We start from the raw sequence: 23,556 nt of genomic DNA on the forward strand, positions 1-23,556 counted from the left end.
TGACGACGAGATTGACAATGGCCCGTCTTTGACACCGACCCCGAGGTTCAATCAAAGTGCAACGTCGTCGATCGAGTCGCTCATTGAATTCATGCACGCTAAATTATTACCGCCAGTGTTCCCGTAGCAGATGGACGCGATGCACACGGTTGTGAATTAGAAACTTCCGTGAAAGCAAGTGCAGATTTCTATTTCAGCGTGCCTAACGATTAAGACGCTATTTAGAGGTATAAATAAAAGTTTTATTTTTCATGGCCTACTTTCTACAACGTCGATTTTTTTTATCGCAAGTGGCAGTTTCGGTTTCAGGACTGCAAAGGTATATTCGGCATTCTTTTTTTCCGGCAGTCCAAATATAACGATGATCGGTTATAACGATCGGATTTCTCATATGTCTCAATATCGTTGTAAGTGGACTGCACTGTAGGTGTTTCGATATATGAAATAAATATTTTATACCAAAATTTGTAAGGGGATTTTACTGCTGTTCGTTATACACAATAATTCGTTATATGTGGGTTCGGTATATCTGGGTTCAACTGTATATGCGAAGTTCGTCTTGAGGTTCAGCTTCACGGTAGCACAGCGCACTGCCGCATGAATATTGAAAGCAACAATAAGATATCATTATGTGAGCGGTCGTTGGTCCAAATCGCCCAAATAGGAGTAAGTGCATGCAGTGTCGCACAAAGAACTGCGCAAAAAGAGCGCCGCTGTCGTGACCTCAGAGACTGCACTTATCTCCGAGGGCAAAGCTTGCTGTACCACCTCGCCCTGAAGCACGCTGGAGACATGCCTTGATAGCATGGTTACCTTAGCATGGTTAAAAGCGAGTGACTTTCCTTGCGGCTTCAGAAATCCGCGCACGGCGCTTGCTCACGTGGCATGTTTCACCTTCATTGCAGTTGGCTGGAGTGGGAGGCATGTGCCCAGTTCAGTCGCACTTTGGAACTTAGTGGCGCCCTTCTTTTACTGCTACCGAATTTAAGTGTTCATTGTAACAATACGGTGCTTTTGAAAATGTTCGTTATATCTGGACACAGTTTTAATAGGTGGAGTCGGAAAATCATAAATGTAGTGAAACGTAGTCATTATAACCGATAATTTGCAATATATCTGGGATCGCTATAAGTGGGTTCAAACTGTATGGATCATGCAAGCAATGGCTTAGCAGTACAAACTGTTAACATATTGTTACAGTGCAAGCAATATTAATGCACACCGTCCGAGAAAAAAACAGTTTGGATGCAATCAAGGATTACCTACTGAAACATGCCATCTTTATCACAAGTGGCATATGCAGGCGGATCACATGGCCCTCAAGTACTGCTCCTCATTTAACAGAGCGGTGAATTGGGCTAGTTGGTGTACATTCATTGTTATCGTGCTATGTACAGTACACACTAATGGGCACAAGATGGACACTGAATGGGAACAATGACACAAACTGAAACGAAGTTGCGCTTCTTTGTGTCAGTTTGCATATTCGTTTCCATTCAGTGTCCATCTTGTCCCCATTAGTGTGTACTGTACATTGCGCAATAACAATGAACTGCTCCTCAACCAACAAAACATCCATCCATCATCCTCTTCCACAAAACAACACATTGTGGCATGTGGGAAGCCATGTGCTGCGTGTTTGATATCCCACTTTGTTGCATCATTTAAAACAAGAATTGCTGCAGGAAAGCACCAAAAACTGACTGCAACACATTTTAACGCAAGGACTCTGATAAATGTCACAAGAGGTTTACACACCCACAGATGTGCTGCTAGTCGGGGTGTTTCCATTCTCATCTGCTGCTGCTGCTGTGGTCCCACTCTGCTCGGCAGGTTCTTTGACTTCTGATGATGACTTGGTGGATACTTGAGGAGGCAATGATGTGAGTTCTGTCAATGGAGCCACAGGCCCATCACTAGGAGCCACATCCCAGCCAAGCCTTCAAGGTGAGAAAAAATGCCACAGTCATGATTAATTGTTGCAACATTCAAACAACGGCATCTGATGCCAATGAACAGGGCCACCCACCTGTTGCACAATTCTTTGATGATGACATCACAGTCACCCAAGAGCTCAACATCAAAAGTGACATGCTTCAGTGATTCCCGGTTGATCAGTATCTGGGGCACCTCTGGAGGAATGGAACCTACAGAAGACAGACAGCTCTATTGTAACAAGACAAGGTCTGAACATCCTAGGCATCTTCACTAAAAAATGCTTGGAAGCCAAGAATGTGAATTAAGCCAAGAAAGGGGACTCACTGGGGATAAGGGCCACTGGGCGCACTTTGAGTGAGGACCCCATGACAATAAGCAGGTCACACTGGGTTTTGTCCCGACTCATGGCCTGGTGGAACTCCTGGGAGAGGCCCTCTCCAAAGAACACAATGTCAGGCTTCATGACTGCCATTTCCCCACTTGCTTCCACTTCCTCCAGGCTACATTTGGGACACAGTGGAATTCTCTACAAGGAACCACAAATGCCACTGTTACCACTCCAATGGTTGCAAATAGCTTTCCAAACTTTCAAATAGATTCCAAAGTTTCAATATATCCACCGATATATTTATATTACAGAGATTGTGATAGAATTTATCACTGTGTTAGAGTAGTAAACTTGATTCTTCAATTTCTCAGAATTTCCTCATTTTCAGCAATTAAAAAAAAAAATGGTAGCCTGCAGCAACAAAAAATCTTCCTTTTAACAGTCAGGAGATTTTCAACTTCTTACATATTAAATGCACCAAGCCTCCTTTAAGATAGGTTCAGTCGACAGCAAATTAAATAATTTCTGTGTTTTCAAGTATTTATATAGGAGCTCCCAAAGTAAAGCTTCCCCTAATAATGCATGCTTTATGTAGTGCAGTGTAATGACAGACTTGCTGACATGGTGATAACTAGGATATGAATGTAGTTATACACTACTGATTAAAGAAATTTGGTTAATTCAAAACAATTGAATGTGCTTCCAACGTAATTCAATTCAGTTTCAAAAATTACTATTAGCATACCCATACATAGAAGGGCACCTAGGCGACCCTCTGTGTGCCAGAAGGAATTCTGTTCATAAAGTTTACCGACCAGGACTGTTTTATATAGCTTTTATACAATTTTTTACTGCTTATATAATTTTCAATTTTACTAATTTTATATAATTTTACTGCATTCGTACAATTTTTTGACTGTTCACAAGTGAACAGTCAAAACATCGCCTATAAATTGTCTCTGACTGCCTACACTCCCTGAATACTGCAGCTATGACTAATGCATATTTGCTCATGGTACACAATACAACCCCCCCCAAGCTATTTCACATTAAGTTTCATTATCTGAGGTTATCAAGCAAACAATAAAAAATGCATGCTACATCATGACACTTTTATTTACTGTGTAAAGCCACAAATCCAGTTGCTATATTTCACAAAAGCAGTGAGGAAACTGCAATTCCTGTCAATTCGTGACTGATTAGCACTCACAATGGTGAGGGCCTCGCTACTACGGTCGCAGTGGGGCTACAGGGCAAGAGCCGCCGTCTTTATCCCAGTACATGTGCTTTTCACAACCATGGGCACGTCCCTATTATTTTTTCGCAAATGAGCTGGTCAACAACAGATCATCCATCCATCGCAAAGTAACGGCAGGTTTGATGTCAGCATGTGAATTGCGGTTGAATTACTCATATTTGACAGCTTCTGCCGTATTTGTGACATTGCGCGTACCTTGCACCTAGTCAGAACAAAAACTACTGCTTGCCGAAACCACTGCAGACAAAACCATGTTCGCGATCCATGGATGGCGACTACGCAGTTCTCAAGCCACTCGGCCAATGTGGTGTCACGTGCAACGGTAAACAAAAGCTACAAAGGCACAAATAAGCACGAAGCGTTCCGGCGTTCCCGTAGATGACTATGGCAATGCAGATTCTACACCGCTTCATTTTTCAGTCGGATGCTAGCGCCACTTTGCTATTTTGCGTCGCCCATTTGTGACGCTGCGTGTTTCAAGGGTTGTCCAAATGAACCAGTGTGGGGTCAAATACGTTGGAATTAACGACAGTTTGATGCGATTAAATACAGTATAGACCACTTATAACGTAACCATTTATAGTGCAGAACTGGCTACAACGCGGCCTTTTCTGACTCCCATTTACCCTCCCATAGAACTCCATGTATATGCATACTGCATACAGTGCAGCCGCACGAGACGTAATAGCGGTTATAATGCGGCTTCTGCGGGAAAATCCTGCCGATGAGCACGGTAGCGAGCACTCTTCTTAACAAGGTGTGCCAGCCGATGGGCGAGGGGAACAAGGAGGGCGATGCGGAGAAGGAGCATGAGATGCAAACCGAACGAACGAACGTAAAAAAAAAAAAAAGGGAGAGAGAGAGAGAAAGCGGTGGCAGAGTGATGCGCTGCCGTCACCTAGTCGCCTAGGTGACGGAGAAGCCTTTTGCTCGGCTGCTTATAAGCGGTGCTATCAGCTTTGCACTAAACGCGGTTTCAGTTTCTGTGCACCCGTCGCAATGCGCGTCGTGAAGTGCAGATATTGCGTGTGCGACGCTGTCAGCTTAAGCAGTGTTCCACAAATTTAGTTTGGAGCTATTAGGCTTTACGTGCACTTGTGAGCTCCCGCCGTTTATACCAGTGTGCACACATATAAACAAACTTAGTAGGCATTCAAAGTAGTTGCCGTGGCTGATCGCCCAAAGAACCAAACTCCGCTTCATACGCATTGCTGTCAGTTCAGCCGGTGCACGTGATCACATGCGTAATCTATATGTAATCGTCTACGAGTACGAACATATCTAGGGCGAGCTTCCCGCGACGACATGCCGCCCGACTAGGACTAACCAGCGCACTCCTTGGTGACCAAACTTTTGGTTTGGTGCCGAGTCAACGAAATGTGTCACAATGGCTGTACGGCACATGGAAAGCGGAGAAACCACCTTGATAATGAAAATGAGGGCACAAGCAACACTCGAATGACGGCAACTTGGTCTGCGGTCGCCATGTTTTCGACACCGTGCATACGCTGATCAGTCCAAGAAATCGGATGAGACACTATACTGCGCCTGAAATTTTCTTTTTTAATTATTATTACTTTGTCTGCTTCATGTGAAGACCGCGGGTGCTTGGACATTAACCTTTCAACGTTTATAAATTTAAATGGGTGAATAACTCCCAGTCACACGGTATGATTCTCGGATACGCGCGGCTGCTTGGTCTACATGTTTAGCATATGTGCAAGCCTTGAAAATCATTGTTTTGGTTATAGTGCGGTACCACTTATAGTGCAGATATTTGCGACTCCGGCGGCGTACGTTATAAGTGGCCTACACTGTAATGCATAAGCTTGCCGGGACCAGAGGACGAGTCCGAATTATCCAATTTTCCTAATTAATAAGGTTTTACTGTACCTATTCCAAGTAAAATTTTATTACTAACCAGTAAATGTGTCTTGTTACTTGAAATCTAGCTTGACTGCCAGTAGATGTTGACCATAAAAAAACTAACCACAGTAGACCTCTCTTGAGGCAAATTTTAAAAATGAGTTCTCTGATAAAGCTAAACAGCTCCCAAACATTATAATAGCGTAATTCATTGCACTTCTATTAAACTGTCCTGGCAAAAACATATTTTGAAGGTCTTTTGTGTTAGTCTGCTATACAATAAAAGTGTGCATTAGAAGCACATACGTACCTGGCTAAATATCTCCTCTTTGATCATGTTGCAGTCCACTTTGTGATGACATCTTGTGCATGAAGCTGTTGCAAAAGAACCTACAAGAGAAAAATGGATGCATCAGCACCTACAACAGGTCACATTAATTATGCACCAATTTACTAGCAAACTGAATTGCTTCAGATCGCGAAAGGCTTTCAAAAAGGAAAAAAAAAAAAAAAAAAAAAAAGGTCTATGCACATGAGTTAAAGTGCCTAAAGGACTTCCAACTGTTACAATTCTCACTGACTTAAGGGGGCAGGAGGGGATGAAAAATAACTTTTTTGTTGCTTGGCAGAAAGGGCTGAAATTTGGCACACACACTGTACATTGCAATAGAGAGGCACATCTAAAATTTGATTCAGATATCTTCATTTATTTTTGTTTTATAAGAATTTACAAAAGTTTACAAGTTCCTTGCTCGTGGAAAGCCTGGCACAGTAACAAAACATGGTACAGAACTGGGAATACTTTGCATGTTTGCCCAAATGTCTAATCTATATCAAGAGAGTGTTAGATTTTTTTTTTAGTGCCCTCATAATTTTTTACTCAACATGACATGAATGTGACTTGTGTTTCAATGCATAAAGCCATGTAGTTATTCTGAAATAATTAAATAATGGAAAAATAAATGAACATTTCAAGACTGTCTTGATGTGCAGCACAGTTTATGAATCACAGCAAAACAAACTGGATCAAAATCGGTCCAGCCATTGTTGTGCTATGCTTTCCACGAGCGAGGTGACCGACAAAAGAACACAATTGAGAAAACGAGCTGCAAAGTTTTGCAAGCAGTGCAGGTTTATAAGAACGCATCAGGGCGGTAATTTCTGGCATCAGTGCTGTCAAGTGTCTTCTTGCACCTTTGCCTCTTTGTTTGGTGGGCTTTGAAAATTTCATAGCCTGGCTAGTCCATCAAATTGAACTACCGTTCAGTTCACGACTACCGTTCAGTTGCGGAGATCGTGCGAAGGGAGTCGTGCACGCTGCATGCTCGCGATTCTGCCGTCACCGCTGACACGAAACGCAGCTCGGGGCGCACTGAATGGTGCGCCGTTCGGGCGACTATTTCTCCGGTGAATCTTCGGTTATCACACTGTAGCTCGCGACGACGGCTTGGAGGCGGCGTGGCGTGTCCGTGTCGCACGATGCATCGAACTAAGTACACCGTCCTTGCCGGCGATGGTGACCTTCGACCCGTGTCGATACGATCTCGGCTGATTCGCGCGGCCGTACGCCTAGGCGCGGGAGCTTCCGTTGGCGCATCTTCCATCGACTGCATTATCGGTACCGATGGCACAGGGCGATTGTTGGTTTCGCTGCTTGAGTCACACGGTGCAAGATAGCACGGCACATAATCTACGGTGCAAGGCAGCACGGCACGTTCAGTCGGGTGCTCCTCCGCTTCTCCCGCTAAGCGTCATATTTTTCTTGCCGAAGGAGGCTTGCGCTTCCGTATTCTGAAGGCGTACTTCATCCAAACTTTCTTCTCCAACAAGCGACGATCCATGACTAAACTGGGCGCTCTCAAAAATCCAAATTCTGCGTGTCGAGTGAAGACGCCGGCGTGGTTTGCGAAGCAGACAACTGTGGTTGCCATCTTGCCCGCTGCCGCAGCAGTAACCAATGGGGAGACACCTTTCAGAACGGCAGCCAATCGGAGGCCTGCTTTCATCGGAGGGCCCGTGCGACTACCTCCAGCAGACCCGCGCTTCTTTTGTGTTTGTGCGTTTGTTACAAGACGGCGACGACCGACGAATTGAGAAGCGGAACGACGAAACTTTGAGCTTTCGAACGATACCAAGATGGCGGCGCTCGGTGGCGGGAAATACGAGATATGGCTACATGAACTGCGGCGATTTTGCGCAATTTAAAGCTGTTTTGTCGCCCTGCGCACTGACAAATTAATTTTTTTTCGGGCACTTTTAGTGCGTTTTCAGCCAAACTATTTTGATACAGCGTAGATTAGGCGTTGCAGATACCGAAATGCGGGGTTTCCCAAAACCAATTTTTCTCGTGATTTTTGCAATCTGACCCCCGCGTCCCCCCTTAAATGTAGTGTTATGCTCCCCTTGATACGTCACCAATCTGTTCCTGCATCTTGCGTTGCGTTTGAATGTGGCGGTCACGTAAATTTAGCGGTGCAGCCACCTTGCGCATTGCAAAAAGTGACCTGTGCCATAGAAAGACATTCTTTCTCTATGCCGGTGCGCTGCAACAAGCAACTGGCACGTTGCAGAAAGTGACCACGGTTTGCATTAAACGACCAAAGTTTGCAGTAAGCGACCCCAGTTTGCATTAAGTGACCAAAGTTGCACAAGCCCGGCGATGCACATGTGCACAGAGCAGTTGGCAAAGCACCCGAAGCGAAGTGTGCATTAGTTAAAGCCTACCGGGAACCACACACACTGGGCCACATCCTCAGAGTGCAGGGTTACATTTATTTGGGAGCCAGCAAGGGTCTTATATGCATAGCATAATAGCTGGTTCTTGTAAGTCAGCTTCGCCAAAATGGAGCCGTGTTATGCAGTGAAGAATAAGCAAAATATTGCGGTCAAGAGTGTTGAAAGGGGCCAGTATCGCGAAACATTGTACAGTGTAGACCGCTTATAACGTAAGTCGCCGGAGTCTCGAATATCCCACTATAAGCGGTACCGCACTATAACCAAAGCAACAATTTTCAAGGCCCACACATATGCAAAACATGTGCACCAAGCCGCCACGCGTATGCTACAGTCGAGGAATGCAGCTAGAACGTTTGCATTCAATTTACAGTCGAATCTCGTTAATTCGAACCAAATCAGGCGGCGGCGCCTCCGACCGGCATTGCTCCGGCACCGGCATGGAGTAGAAGCTTAGGAGAGACCCCTCAATGTCGTGCGCGAAAAAAAAAAAAAAAAAAAGCGGCGGAAATTTCACCCTCTCTCAAATGGCAAGGTCGCCGATTCTGTTTTACGCCGGAACATGCGTGTACGTGCCGACGTCTCAGCCACGCTACCGTAGCCACGCGTAGAAAATGGCAGTGAAACCGTCTTTCTCCTTTATGCTTCCTCTACTTTCTAGTCACGTGTTGACCTTGCACGCTGCAGCTACAGCGCAGAGGGAAGCAGCGGCGCTGTCCCAGGCTGGCCAACGAAACTGCCCACGCCGGCATACACCTGCTTCCCGATAACGGCAGAAAACGAAACTTCGGGGAGCTCGCGCCGGGCCAGCTGGATCAGCGGCGCCTGCACGGCGGCGGGCTCGCACGGTGACAGTTGAAAATGAGGGAGCTACGAGGGAGGGCGAGGGGAGCCACCGAAGCGGCAGAGTTGCCGAGGCGATATCCGCTTCCCTGCCGCCCTCCTCCCTCACATTCCACGGTCTCCGCGTGCGCCCTTTGCCGTGCTCCCTGAAGTGTCGTTTACTGCCGTTATCGTGAAGCGAGCGTTGGCCGGCCTTGGCAGTTTCGTGGCCCTCGCTCGCAATGCGCGCCGTGATATTTCACGACTCGCACTCAAGATTCTGGTTTCAGCCTCACTGGCTGTTCGTTCGCACCACGTGCCCTTCTCCTCCACTTCGTCTCTCTTTCTTCCTCGAGCACTCCTTGGGGCGCCCGTTTGAGGGGAGCGTTCGCCATCGCCGCTGACTTCCCTACTCCCAGGCAGCCGCACTGTAACCGGTATTTTGTTTCCCGCAACTGCACTATAAGCGATACGTGTATACATGGAGTGCTATGGGAAAATTAACAGGAGTCTGAAAAGACCGCACTATATCCAATCCTGCACTATAAGCGGCTACGTTCTAAGTGGTCTATACTGTAGTGAACTGCAGCATTAATACCCTTTCTAGTGGGTTTTGTAAAGAATAAAAAACAAGCATTTCGCAAGTACAATGTGAAGCCTGTTTTTTTTTTGTTTTTTTTTGGCGCGGCTAACCACAGCGTATGGCCTCCGTGAGTGCAGAGCACGGTTGCTTCATTACGATCACAGAGCCCACGTAGCCAGTTTACATCGCCTGGTACTTGTAGTGGTGAGAATAATCAAGTGCAATCTAGGAAGCAGTTTTCAAAGCAACTTTCTTAACTTTGAAGTCACTAAAATGTTAAGTCTGTCGCTAAAAAAAGTTGCTGGTCGCTAAATGAAAAAATCTTTTGCCAAACAGACCAAAAGGTGAATAAATCTAGATACAAAAATTGGTAAAAAGGCAACAGCGCTGTGTTGTAACGCCACAAGGCAGAAGGTGGTCATGTGGAAGCAGCACATTCCAATCTTCTGCCACTTGCTCTGGCTCACTTGTTTGGCTTCTATGCTGCTACTCATTGAGGCCAGAGGGAGCCTCATAGAAAGCGACATAGTGAGCACCAAAACATTGCGATGCCCTGCTCCCATGTGACCACTTTCTGCAACATAACATCACAACACAATAATTTCCTGGGAAACGAAGTTAAAACTGGCTGTACAAAAACAATTTTATTGAATTATTTATGGCGCTCCTGACGCTTCCCATTAATTTTTCTACGCTTTTAAGGTCCCAGATTTTTCAAGAACCCAGAGCAAAAAATGAGTCGAAAATATCATGTCAGTACTCCTTCAATACTTTCACACAATACAGCTTTCAATTACATGACACTTTGCTGAAGGACAAACGAAAGTACTTGACAGGAAACAGCCTTCTGCAACAATGCTGACATTTGAAAGCCACACACTAATTTTCAGCCAATGCCACAGACACAAAATGTATCCACTGCAATAGCCTGTGCCACATGTCTAAATCAACTGATCACACCACAGCCCTTGGTGATGAATACTTGTATACACTAAACAATCTGGAAACATGTTACCACACCAGCCCTGAATAATCAAATGCATATTACCAACAAATAAATTCAAAATAATGGACAGATTCATTATGATTTGGCTTGACTGTGCCTACTAGCCCCAGAACCATACACAAAAACTAGTTTGAAAAAATTTTTCTGCCAAACTCACCATGGCATGTGATGACATTACGAATACCACAGGTTTGTTCAAGCGTATCAATGTTCTGCGTGTAGTTTCTCAGGAGTTTGTTGTTATCCTCCAGTTGCTTTATGAACCTGTGGCTAGCAGATGGTGTGAACTGACCTGGGTAGATCTCCTGCGAAGATGCAAAAAATGTCACGGTCAAGTGTTGCAGCTCAGTACTAATTCTTTCTGGCTCACAAAATAGCTTTCGATTCTTTTTAAAGGGAGACGTGGCAAGGAAAACTACTTTTGTTATTTATGGAACTAATTTGTTGAAATTTGGTATGTGAACATAATTTAATACAGTCGCCGACCAATAATTTGGACTTCACAGGGAACGTCCGAACTATCGAATGTGCCCAAAAAAGATAATTTTATTTATGTTTTAATGCCCCTATGCAAGGAAGAAGTGGCCGATTCGTTGCTGCACACACTTCCGCTTACTTGCAACCAAGTACGCCTATATTTCTGCCGGTTTTCTAATTTCGCTGTACGCTGATGCAAGGACTGCAAAGGCTCGAGTTGGATTCGCACGGCACATCATCCGAGTTAGAGTTGCTGTTTGATGGTGGGAGAACTTGCTTTTTTTTTTTTTTTTTTTGTTCAGTTCGGTGCACAACACCGCGCTGTCGACATCTGCAAAGTCTTCAAATGTAACGGCTGCAGGAATTGGCACACCGCAGCCTAGCAGGTCATCAATGATGTCCGCATTTGAGCTGGTTGTAGTAGGCGGCAGTTCAAGCTCTTCAGTTGCAGAGTTGGGGTCATTCGGAGTCAGACTGCGAGGGGACCGTTGGTGCCATTTGACGCAGCCTGTCGATAACTTCACGAGAAAGACTTCTTGGAGCCAGTAGAGCACTGTCTGGAACGCCAACTAAACAAGCAGAACGGCGAGAGCGAGTGGGCCATGCACTGGGATACCGGAATAGGATGCGATGATCGCGATGTTGATGCAACCTCACAATTCCGGCAAAGCCTCAGAGATTATCGTTTTACGTGTAATCTCTGAGGCACGGTGTAAGAAGAACAGGTGATCCGACGACACAGCGACCGCTGCTGCGCAACGCGTCTCACTAATGGTGGAGTTCCACGTCTGCACCGCTGCACGGCAGCACACGTTAGGAGGCTGAAAAAGCGGGAAATTCGAACGTGTAAACAATTGTAACTGTAAACAATTGTAACTGTACGTAAAGCGCCTTTAAAATAATTAAAACAATTTTTTTTTACTGTTTCTGTGTGCCACTATACTAATTGAAATCCCTCAGGCGCCGAAACAGACGATAATGTCTCCGGCATTGCGGTCGCGTCGCTGGATCTAGCAGACGGCGTTTGACAATGTCTGGAAGCAGTCGCAGAAAAGTGGTGCGGGCAGAGGATAAGTTATCTTTTCTTAATATTTTGCAACATTTGCTTTACCGTTGAGCAATCAGTTACCCTTGTTCTCAGTAAGCGCTTAATAAAGTGTTCCCGTGGTATAAATAATGGAAAAGGACGAATACGTTGAATCGCAAGAAATGAAAGAAGAGAGATTTGCCGTTTGAGCCGTGACGTTGCCTGGCGGAGACGGATCTAGCCTGACTATGGGCAAGAAGTGTTTCGTTCCAAACTGCAAGAGTAGATGTGACTCGTGCAAAGACAAAGTATGTATGTTCAGTGTCCCTAAAGAGACGAGTCGACTGCAAGCATGGCGGGATGCCATACAACGTGAAGACAAGAGTCCTGCGACCAGGGGACTACGTGTGCGAAAAGCACTTCGACCCAATGTACATGTCAAAAACATGGACGGCAATGCACAACGGAGTTGTTTTAGCCAGCACGACCCGAAGAGTTTATCTAGCTAGAGATGCTGTGCCGACTCATTTTCCGGCTACTTTACACTACACTTTCAAAGAACTGTGTTCCGTGACAACTGACGCCTGCGAAGCGCTCCCGAAAGAAAGAGCAATAGGCAGAAAGCACAAGCGAAAAAGAAGAAACAGAAGAAACAAAGCCAAATGTAGTGAATCACGAGTTACTGGAGCTAGCAACTGATGCGCCAATAGAAGACGGCCAGAACCAGAAGAGCGAAGCCAACACAGAACAGACTCCAGCTGACGGCAAGCGCAAATCAAAACCTGAAGGCAGTGAACTACAAGAAGCGAAGGTAAAAGTATATGTGATGCAAGAGACAAGAGCTCAAGAAACTTCTCGTGTGGACAAGGAAACGTTAGCCATAGCAGCTCAGCAGTCTACAAGACCTCACAAAATTCAGGATTTCAGTGCACCATCACATGACGGTAACACCGACAGCACCAACTTTAAGAAGCTCTTTGAAAATCCGTCTCGCCAGGAATAATGTCACAGCTGGGTATGTATATTCTACATCGATGGACTTCCTTTCTGTTGGTTTGCAAGTTGCTTTCATTTGTTTTTCTGCTTCCTCGTAATTTTGAATAAAAGAAGCAAGAAAAACTATCGGTGTCTTCTATCATGAATATTTTATTATAAAGAGCATGCGTATAAGGATATACGCATGCAAGGTGCCGCATGCTTCATAAGAAACAAACAGCCTTTAAATTGGTGCTTTATGGACCCAATACTATGCACGGAGCCTGTATGGGAAACGCGCAAACTAAATTTTCGTTTGAGTCTACAGAACAATGATAGCACAGTTCACCGCATTACGCAAAGCGCTTATATATACACTCAGGAGGACATTGTACGCGGTACTCCCCTACGCACTGTTTTCGCATGAGAAATGAAAACGGGGACGCAGCGTATAGTGACGACAGATAGCAACTCGTCATCAAAACATAACTTGGAAAATGAATTGTCAGCTGCTCCAACAAAAATGCGGACTGTTAGCGCTGCTTTGGGCGAAATATACGCTTTTGATTTAAAAATGCAGCAAGCCTAGCGACACTCTCAAATAACTCTTTAAGCTTTCGGGAAATTAAGATGATAACCTCAATATGAGAGCGGTAACACTAGCAGGCACTCTGAAAAACACAGGCTCAAACAGCTGAAACGCGCGCACTCAGGGTATGTTTTCCCCCGGCCCCCATGCCCCCGACGCCCAGCCTCCTAGTTGCGTGCGCCACCTAGCGGCATCCCAACATTAGTGAGACACGCCGCGCACTTCCGTCGGATCACCCGTCCTTCTTACAGCGTGCTCTGAGGCCATACTTGATGTCTAGTATCTCGGAGGCCATACTTCATGTCTCATCGAGATTGCCAGGAGATAATAGAGAATTTTAGAATAGGGGCCCCAAACGTTGTGGGGCCCCAAAGAAATAGCGTGAACACCACAGCGCATGCGCGAGATGCTAACTGCGTTTGGGTTTTGCATTGGGCAGGTTATTTCACCGATTTAGCGGGAGCCCCAAAAGCAGCCCCAAAAGCTTTGCGTCAACAAACATGGCGGCACCCATCGAAGCGACGGCTCTCCGAGTACCAAATTCGGCTTTATTCGTGGTAATGCGTGAAGTTCATAAGGTAGGAGAATTGACTGTGGTTATCGCTTTCTCTCAACTAACGTGTGTAATGAAGATTGATTCATTAGATGCCGCTGATTCCGAATTCGATTGTCGATTTCATGGCTCGTAGGCCTAATGTGGATTAGCTTGGCTGGTGAAGGCACGTCAAGTTGGTTACTCAAAATTCGGCACAACAAATTGCTTGCTGCTAATATAACCTCTCAATTGTAATTAAACGCAAAACCACGAAACTCAAAATTACTCTTCCTATCATAACATGGTATAGTTTATTTTAATATTTATAATAGTTTTTCTTTGATACCGTAGTGGCGCTGCAAGCACAAGACGCTATTCGCAAACGCGAAGCCCTATTCCAAAGATTCCAAAGCTCTTCACTCTTGCATGCCCCAACGCTAACACCCGCCAAGCTCTTTGGGGCCCCTATTCTAAAGCTCTCTAATGGCGGCAGAATCTGCGTACGCTACAGTCACGAATGGAGTCCGGATAATCGAATGTAGAGCTGGCAGTTGTCCGAAATATCGGTTGTCTTTACACATCAAGTCTATGCCGCGAAGCTGTCCGAATTACCGAGCATGTCCGAATTATCAGTGTCCAATTTATCTGTCGGCGACTGTATGCTGATATCAGATCTGAAATCAGTTCCAAGCTATCTGCTATAGTTTCTTATTTACAACAATTCGCATCCTCTCATTGTCATCCCCCAACTAATTAATCATAATCAGTGAAATTGGTATTGATTGACGACATAATATTCACAATCCCCTATTTTGTGCTATAAGGCTATTGGTTTACCTTTTACTGCACCGTAAGCATTAAAAAAAAATTGTTCAACTTTTTTATGCTATTGCCTTACAGATGACTTTCACAAAAGTTGAATTATAAAAATATATACAGCATGCAGACAAAAATAAATTGCGTGGTTTTGAAGTTGAAACCCGAAAGAGTGCTTTTTCTGGTGCTTAACTTTAAAGTCTCGCAACTCTCGTTCTAGGTAAGACAGAGCAATAAGGTTGGTCTTACGACATTTCTTGAATCCTAGAGAAGCCATTGTTAACCTGTTTAGTGAAATCTAAGGAACAGATATTTTGCAAGTAATTATTTAAAGGAAGCTCACATAGAATTAGAACCAGAGGAGTTAAACAAAAATGGACTGCATATTCATAATAAGCACATAACATCACATATATGTAGAAGTTTTCAGCACCATATCTCAAGGAATAAATTTGATAAAACCCACTTCCCTGGTTATATGCAATAAACAGAACGCTTCTACCTTTATTATTTGTGAAATGGCAAAGAGGTGAGTGACAGAAACTTCCCGAAAATTAAAAGTTGAGAAAACGTTTCCCAAACTTTTGTTTGTCAAAATCATTGCAACGAAGCTTTAGGATGCCTAAAAGCTGCTGGGACAGCAGTCCTGTACCAGTGAGGTCAAGTTTTATTTACATTTCAATGCAACCCCTGGCATATTTTAGCTGTATCATGCGGCTTGGCAGCCGTTTTCAAACGCCTTGCAATCTTATCAGCAGCCAGCAATCACACGCAGGCATCCTCGCCACAAACGCACGTGCGTCGGTTGGCCCTGTCGCATCAACATCGGCGGTGTTCACTTCCACGGGTAGCCTTATCTCAGCCATTCCATGCTTTTCTTAATCTACAGTACCCATTGACAGAAACTATCTACCTTTGGGCTCGTCAGATCGCACGATACAAAGTAGCTTCGCCGCTGCAAAGAAAAGTAAATAACTTCTTCTGCAAATTATGTCCCGATCACGATTGGCCAGCACCTAGGTCGGAGAAACTAAAAAAACGTGGATAACAAGGCAGATCTTATAATGCCAGTCTTGGAAACACTCGAAATGCACACAAAACAAGCGTGCTAGTAATTTAAATCTGCTTCAGTCAATAGGAGCACTTCGCATGCACCACGTGACTGCAGCAATGAATCGCAACGCTAGTATTCCCATTTCGAGATTGCTTTTATTTTTGCGTGAAGAAATATGGTGCTGCAGCTGTCATGATCTCTCCTGTTTACGGTGATATCAAGATGGCGGCGCTGCGTCAACAGAAGGCCACACGATCCACAGTGCGATGGCCCCACCTCCGGATTTTCTCACAGTTTTAACAGCACACTAGGAAAGTGCTGTTTTCTCGATTTCTACAACATAGTTTGTTAATATTTCACTACGAGGTAAAAGAATGTCCGAGGATTGCGAAATCAATCAGAAAAGAAAAAATTTTGACCAAATCTTGACCAATGACGGCACATACAAACACCAGAAAAAAAAGTTTCTACATAAATGTGCACATGGAGAATAAGCATAATCAATGAAAAGAAACAAATATTTTGGGGAATCTTTTTCACCAATGGGGAGGAACCTCAGGCAGAAAACTGGTAGTCGGCTTCACCCCAAGCCACCTACGGCTTCGTTTTCAATTTGTGTAGATAACTCCCGTCATATGTGAACCATAAGTGTACATTTCATTTGCTTTACATCAAATGTGTGACAACAGTGCAGCTGGATATCTCGCATCAGCCTGTCTCCTATGACCTTCCTTTCAAAAGTCGCGTGGAAAACTTCTTCGTCCGGTGTTCCTGCTCTCAACCAACAAATGACACTTGGTGCGTGTTCAGTGTTGACCGAAGACATTTAGCCAGAAACTTCGTACTCAACACCAAAACTCGGCAAGAAAAAATTTTTTTTCCAGTATGTTGCCCTGCCAACACGCGTCAAAAAAGGCTAATTGCCACGTCCCCCTTAATAATGCCTGCATAACAGATCAATTGTTACAACACATTTTATCGTACACTGTGGATTCCTGTGTTGATAGTATGATGAGAAAGTACCACGCAGTAAGCAGACAATACAAAAATAGATACACACAAGCCACAAAAATGATACAGGAGTGCAGCGTCAAGGTGTAAACATATTAAAGTGCACCCAGTTACATCCTGCATCTCTTAAAATGCTGGTAAACACCACATTATGAATGTTTGCTTCAAATGATATAAACTAATGTCACAAAATAACCACACTTTCAAATGGCTATTGAACACTAAAAAAAACACACATCTGTAAACACTCTTTCCAGTACATTGTTTTAATGTTTAGGCAATAACAAACATAACGAGCAACCTTGCTAAAACAAAATCCACTAGAAGATGACCTGCTTTTCCAAGTAAAATAAAAATATGAGGTTTACCTTGGCAAACTTGAAGAAAGGCCTTGGGTCCTTGCGAAAATAGTGAATGTCAAACATAGCCTGGGGATCTGGCAGTGCTGGGAAATCTTTACTCAAGCGTGCATAAATTCCATTTCGTGAACGGAAGTCGGGAATCCCACAGGAGACAGAAACCTGTAGCAAGAAAAAGAGAGAGAGATTTAACTAAAGTAAGCAGTATGTACAATGGTCATGATAGGTGTAATAAAGAGCTTTTGAGTGAGGACCTGGTCCTAAAGTGGATTAATTACAGTCGATTCCAGATACATCAAACTCGGATATATAGAATTATTGCCAACATCAAACAGTTGTAACATCTCCTTTGAAATCCCATGAAAAAGAATAGCAAGTACTATGCGTGTACCGAACTCCCATTAACTGCCACATTTTAAAGCTGCACCACACCTCACACCCGCAAGTGCACTTCCAACGGTCAAGCGATCACGTCTTGCGCTGTCAGAAATATTTAATGCCGATGAATTCGAAACGGCACTGTTTTGGCAGATTCTATCGAACACTAATTGAAACTCATTGCCGACGTGTGACAATTAGCTGTGCAAACGGCACACAGCCAGGCACGTTAACTCGCAATTCGCAGTACAAGTTCACTGATTGCAGCATAGAGTTTATCCATACAGGGTGGTTTGTGACTACACTGCGTCCATTGCTGCCTTATCCTGAATAAAAATGTGCAAGAAGCATTTCGACACACGTGGGGCACACCGTAGTCCCACGGCCAGGCAACACAGGCTTTTAGGGTTAGCATTGCGATCAGTATACAAAAGATTATTCCACAGAGCAAGCGACTTCCGATACTCATGTGCAAAAAGTGGGTAAACATTTGTACATTCGACACAGCCTTGGAGAATACGGTAAATTCATGCTTTTCATGGTCTCGGGGGAAACTGCAAGACGTGCAGAGGTTTTAGATAAGCTTCTAATTTTTTGTATTTCGAATTATCCATATATTGAACTATTTTGTGATCCCTTTCGAGTTCGATATATCCAGGATCAACTGTAATAAGTTATTATGATCACAGCACAAACTATGTGAGAATGTCATTTCGAGAACAGGTCAGCTCACTGCCTACATTAGTAAAACACCAAAGCTTCCATCAGACTACTTACGCCAGCGCCAGTGAGCACGAGGACTCGCTGGCAGGTGCGCAGCAGGTGGACCACATCATCCAGGGTGTTAACATGTGCCAGCTTGGTGCGCCGGGGAGGCTCCTCCTCACTTAGCATACTGATCAGCACCTTCCATAAGGTCAGCCGATCAAGACTGGGGGGGATCACTGCCCCGTCCGGCAGAAGGCGTTCCAAAAGAGCACGCGGGTCTGCGCCTACACTCATCTGGCGTTGCACCCAGCCCATAGGCCCTGCATCCACACCATGAGAGTTCTCTGTATAGTCATAAGCACAAATAAGTTGGTTTGCTGCTAGTAAACATAAACCAAGCAACTCTGAAACCTGCTATGCCCACAAAACCACTATGTGTGCCTACAATCACCAAACCAGAGAAAGACGGAATGCCCGAGTGACATCAATTTAAGTTGCACCACAGGCAATCATTCTTTTGCCTCTAATTAACCCTTTAAGTGCCAAGAAGAGTCTTACTCGGTCACAATTTTTTTCGCAAGAAGTGCCATGGACGAGCCCGTCTCGTCCACGTGTTTGGGTGCTTTTTCTAGGTACCGGTAAGAAGCGGGCTCATCCACTCCATTTTGAAATTCTGACCTACAGACTTCGTTCATCCGGCAGAGATATTAATAATGCTGGCATCCAATCACATGTTACAACACGTGTCGCGGAAGCGTAGCTTTCATTTGACTCAGTCATCAAGCTCCAAAGATGATTTGCTTCAGCATGAAAGCATTGTCATGGCAGTATTTTCAGTGCTACTGACACATACAGTGACTTCGATGATAGTTTTGATACAGTCGAACCCGGATATATCTAACTATATCGCCGAAACAGTTCGATATACCCATAATTCATTATAAAAATTTTTAATTTTATTTTTAAAATTTTCCAGGGAAATTTTACAACTGTTCATTATACACAATAATTCCGTTATAAGCGGGGTTGATATACCCGGGTCCAACTGTACAACGCGGCAGTGGACGAAGTTACTAGATGAACGGAACCTGGTTCTTGTTATTTCGTAATTTCAGATAAAAGTTGTGAAATTACTTCCCCAATGCTATATTTCAAATCTGCAAAAAATTTGCTGTCCAGATGTGCAATTTAAAGAAATGTCATTTTCCGAATGCTTTTTTGCCAGCACCTAAAGATTTAAGCATTGCGAGTCATGAACAAGCCGAGCTTATCATTTACCTTGCATTTCTTGCTACTGCGGGCGATTCCAATGAATTTTTGAACTGCTCCACAACATCAAACTTGGGTGTTACTCTATGCCTTCTGCTACAAAAGTGTTTCTTCTAGAGAAGCAACCAGAGAAGTGGCTGCGTAGTGTATAGCCACAACATTCAGAGAAGGCGGTCCAGAAGAAAACTGGGTATGTGCGAAGTTTGTGGGAAGGAAATCTGTAATGCTGTGTTTCATTCACTATTTCAGTAAATGCAACCTCCGGAGGATGGCTTTTAAGGTCTCATGACTGAAAGTCTGCCGTTGCTCTAAGTGCAGCAGTGTTCACTGTAGCTAACCGTCTTCCAGTGCTGCTGGTATTGTACTCTTACTGTACTGATTTTAAATTTAGCGTGATAAACCTTTGAAATGTTGCCTGTGAGTACATTTCACAATACAATTTTAAATACGGAATTTTTGCATCCCTTTTCAGTATAATTTGGCACTTAAAAAGTTCCAGGCTAAAATTTGAAATGTTTTAAGTAAATTTTTGGCATAACTTGGCACTTTAGGCATTGATGCTTCAAAACCAATAACTATCATTAATTATTGTCAATGAGAGCAGAAGTGTAAAGTTGCAACCTAATCCTTCTTTCACATGGATGCAAGTGAGAGTGAGAGGCCCACCCACCTTCACTGGTGGGCTTCCATTCAGCCCCAGCTAGGTCTGAGAGGTCCGAGAGGCCAGACAGTTCACTGATGGTAGAAGCCACCTCATCCGCATCATCATCGCAGATATTGTCATCCTTGGGCGCCATATCAATGGCACCTAGAGCTCCAAGAAAGAGATGGCCCGAACTGTCCACTTCACGTGCCACACCCGCTGCAAGACCACCGTGAGAGATGCTACGTAAGAACATGGCGTGAGCTGGCCATCAATGGCGAAAGGCTAGTCACTTGGCCAACGAGAAGCTATATCTACTAATATACTCCAAAACTAGATTAAAAAAAAAACTACATGAAAAAGGCTTACTTCCCCCCCCCCCCAAAAAAAAAATCAAATGCATATGTAGTGCTTCCAAACATGCATCAAACTCCAACGAATTGCAATTATTGTGTTATATAGTATCAAGATAAAGGGCAGTAAAAGATAACAAAACAAAGCATTGATGAAAACCACAAGCCACTGATTTGATCACAACAGGGGAAATTAACACATATGCTGCACTTGGCCCTCACAGAAAGGATGCACTGCACAAGAATGCACTGCCTCCTTCCATATCCACTATACGTTGCTGACATGGCGATGTACCCGCTAACTAGAATACATCAATCTGATGCAGTGTACAAATGACAGCCGATCAAGCAGATACTGAAATCATCATGAATCAACCAAACTGCATGCACAGCTTGGGCTAGGAGACTTGGACTGTGGGAAGCCAGCAAAGCACACCAAGTGTGCAAAACTCCACAATGTGCTTCCCACAATACCACTGAGCACACATGTTTTGCACGCTATTGGTGTTTGGCACTCTTTGGCCACATCTGGCCCTTGCGCCAATAAACCGCAATAATCATCATTATTCATGTTTCCGAGCTCGAAGTAATTGTAAGCTCCATGGTGCCACTGGGTATATTGTCATTACCAACTTTATTTTTTGTTAATCTCCTGAATTTTATACTGTAAAATCTTAAATTTTGTGGCCCCAATTGTTCACGAATCGAAGACTTTGGGTATATTCGCAGCTACTCAACTTGGCGGTTTTGGGCTTGTGCGTACGGCTCACTTGGGTCGCAAAAGCACCTTTGCGGGTTTTTTTTAACGCCTTTTCAAAACCCTGCAGTCTCTTTAGCCACACATGTTCTTCGTGCATGACTTGTGCAGCAAAGGGAATTCAATGCGCCACATTTTAAGGGGCAAGGCCTGCAGAACTAGCCAGCAAAATAAATTTTTAGTTTTTAGCACAGTGTCATATTTCTTCCCTGAAAATTTTGAAAACTTTCCCATCGCAAAAGTAAAGGGTTTTAAAGCATGTGCAAACATCTAAGCATAATTGGCTGGTGGCACATGCAGCCCAAGAAAAAGGTACAACAAAAAGGTCCATCACACAAGTTGCATCTTGTGTGGCAGCCACATGTTGCATACCAAGTCATACAGATGAACCCGGATATATCGAACCCACATATAATCAATTGTTGTATATATGTAGCGCTGTTCGTTTTCGGGTTTTATATATTTTTTTTAAGTTCGGGGAGTAAAAATTGGGTGCTATTTTTCGAGCTGATAATCGGGTATAAATTGGGTTTTTTGTAGAACCACTCCGAAATTCGGCTATTCTATGGTTAAAACAAAACATGCACTCTAAACCTATCAAACGCACGATTCGCGTAATCATTAGTTCTCTCTCCCGTAAGAGACTAACCTCTTATTGCATCAATGCATGCATTCATCTGCACGGAAAGAGTGCAGTCGCCCTCTTTCCCTTCTATTGTCGAAGGGGGATTGATAGTACATTTCAAAAGTTGTGTGCAGCAGGGCCGAAGCTATATGGTGTGCCGAAGCGATTCCCCGCCAACGCCTATTGTCGCTTTTCTTTAGCCGGCCTCCGTAGAATGTCCCGGCAAGTGACCAACTCAGTGTTCGGCGTTGAGTGGTTGGTTGAGAGCTGTGTAGCGTCCAGTGCTGCACGCACCTTGCGAAATGAAGTCTACAGGTTACTGCAGTTCCCTTAACAGGATCTAACTTCGTTGTCTCAAGGCAGGGTAGCTAGCGCATGTGCACAGCAAACTCCATGCTGCGCAAAAAAAAAAATAAAAAGAGGTATGTGGTTTTAGAATTCGGGGAGAAATCGGTTTCAACCCGATTCTCCTGAAACATGTTTCGGGTGTAAAAATTAGGTACAATCGGGTTTCACCCGAAAATGAACCCTATGTATATGGAACAGCTGTAAAATCCCCTTGAAAATTTCTGTATAACATTTTCATTTTATATATCGAATTAAATATACATTGAACTTCTTTATGATCCCCTTCCGATTCGATATATCTGGGTTAGACTAGTAGTTGAAGCCTGTGCACCAACACATCACAAAGCCACACCTGTGCTTACACAGGAAAGCACTGCACCTCAGCAACACAGTGCAGACAGCATTAACAGCTATACACATCGCAGTGGCTCTGTGGCTATGATGTTTTGCTACTAAGCATGAGATCATGGGTTCACTTTACAACTGTGGCGGCAAAAACTATACTAGAGAAATTTGTGAGCATGTCAGAGAATTCCAGGTGGTCAAAACTCCACCACATCATCTCTCACAGACCCAGTGTTGCTTAAGACATCAATCCCCATGAAGAAACCTATCATAAGCAGCTATGACAAACAGCTTTCATCAACATTTGCACATGAATGTGTTGTTTTAAAGACCTGCCCATAGCCATTTACTCAAACATTGCTTTGCTATCTACATAACTTATCTCACACAGAAATGTCAAAGCTACATCCAAATAGAACTGCCATCATATAAGGTGCCCCTTTTAGCTCTGAAAAGCATCAGTGTTACTAAACCAATGCCTCCTTTACTAGATGCCTGCCGCGTCGCTCGTTTTCCCATTGGAGGGGACGTTCCCGTAGTTCAGGGTTGTTGCGGAGAGACGGTGCTCGCTGCCAACCCTACTTCCTGTTGCAGAGGAAGTGACGATTATGAGGCTGGCGTGCGCTCGACCAATGGCTTGATGGGAGACCGCGGATCGTGCCTCTGGGATCGCAACAGACGCCGATATAATCTCGGAGGCAGGGCCAAGTCATTTAGGGTTGGAGCGACCGCCGCAACTAGATCTCGTAGCCA

General features: G+C 44.2%; 1 protein-coding gene across 3 annotated transcripts in view; it reads right to left on the reverse strand.

The window, feature by feature from the left end:
• The window catches only part of LOC119436881 (NAD-dependent protein deacetylase sirtuin-1), a 41,290-nt gene that overhangs the window by 10,111 nt on the left and 7,623 nt on the right, over nt 1-23,556 (reverse strand). For 2 of the 3 annotated variants that reach the window (XM_037703904.2, XM_037703903.2), the window contains exons 3-10: nt 20,403-20,594; nt 18,533-18,807; nt 17,387-17,539; nt 10,692-10,839; nt 5,701-5,780; nt 2,263-2,464; nt 2,030-2,147; nt 1,759-1,940 (exon numbers count right to left, since the gene is read on the reverse strand). In XM_037703904.2, coding sequence (XP_037559832.1) covers nt 1,759-1,940; nt 2,030-2,147; nt 2,263-2,464; nt 5,701-5,780; nt 10,692-10,839; nt 17,387-17,539; nt 18,533-18,807; nt 20,403-20,594 — 1,350 coding nt within the window. The remainder of the gene's footprint in view (nt 1-1,758; nt 1,941-2,029; nt 2,148-2,262; nt 2,465-5,700; nt 5,781-10,691; nt 10,840-17,386; nt 17,540-18,532; nt 18,808-20,402; nt 20,595-23,556) is intronic. The other variant, XM_037703906.2, reaches the window with a different exon arrangement.

Source organism: Dermacentor silvarum, chromosome 1 (genome assembly GCF_013339745.2).
Source record: "Dermacentor silvarum isolate Dsil-2018 chromosome 1, BIME_Dsil_1.4, whole genome shotgun sequence".
Taxonomy (NCBI): Eukaryota; Metazoa; Arthropoda; class Arachnida; order Ixodida; family Ixodidae; genus Dermacentor; species Dermacentor silvarum.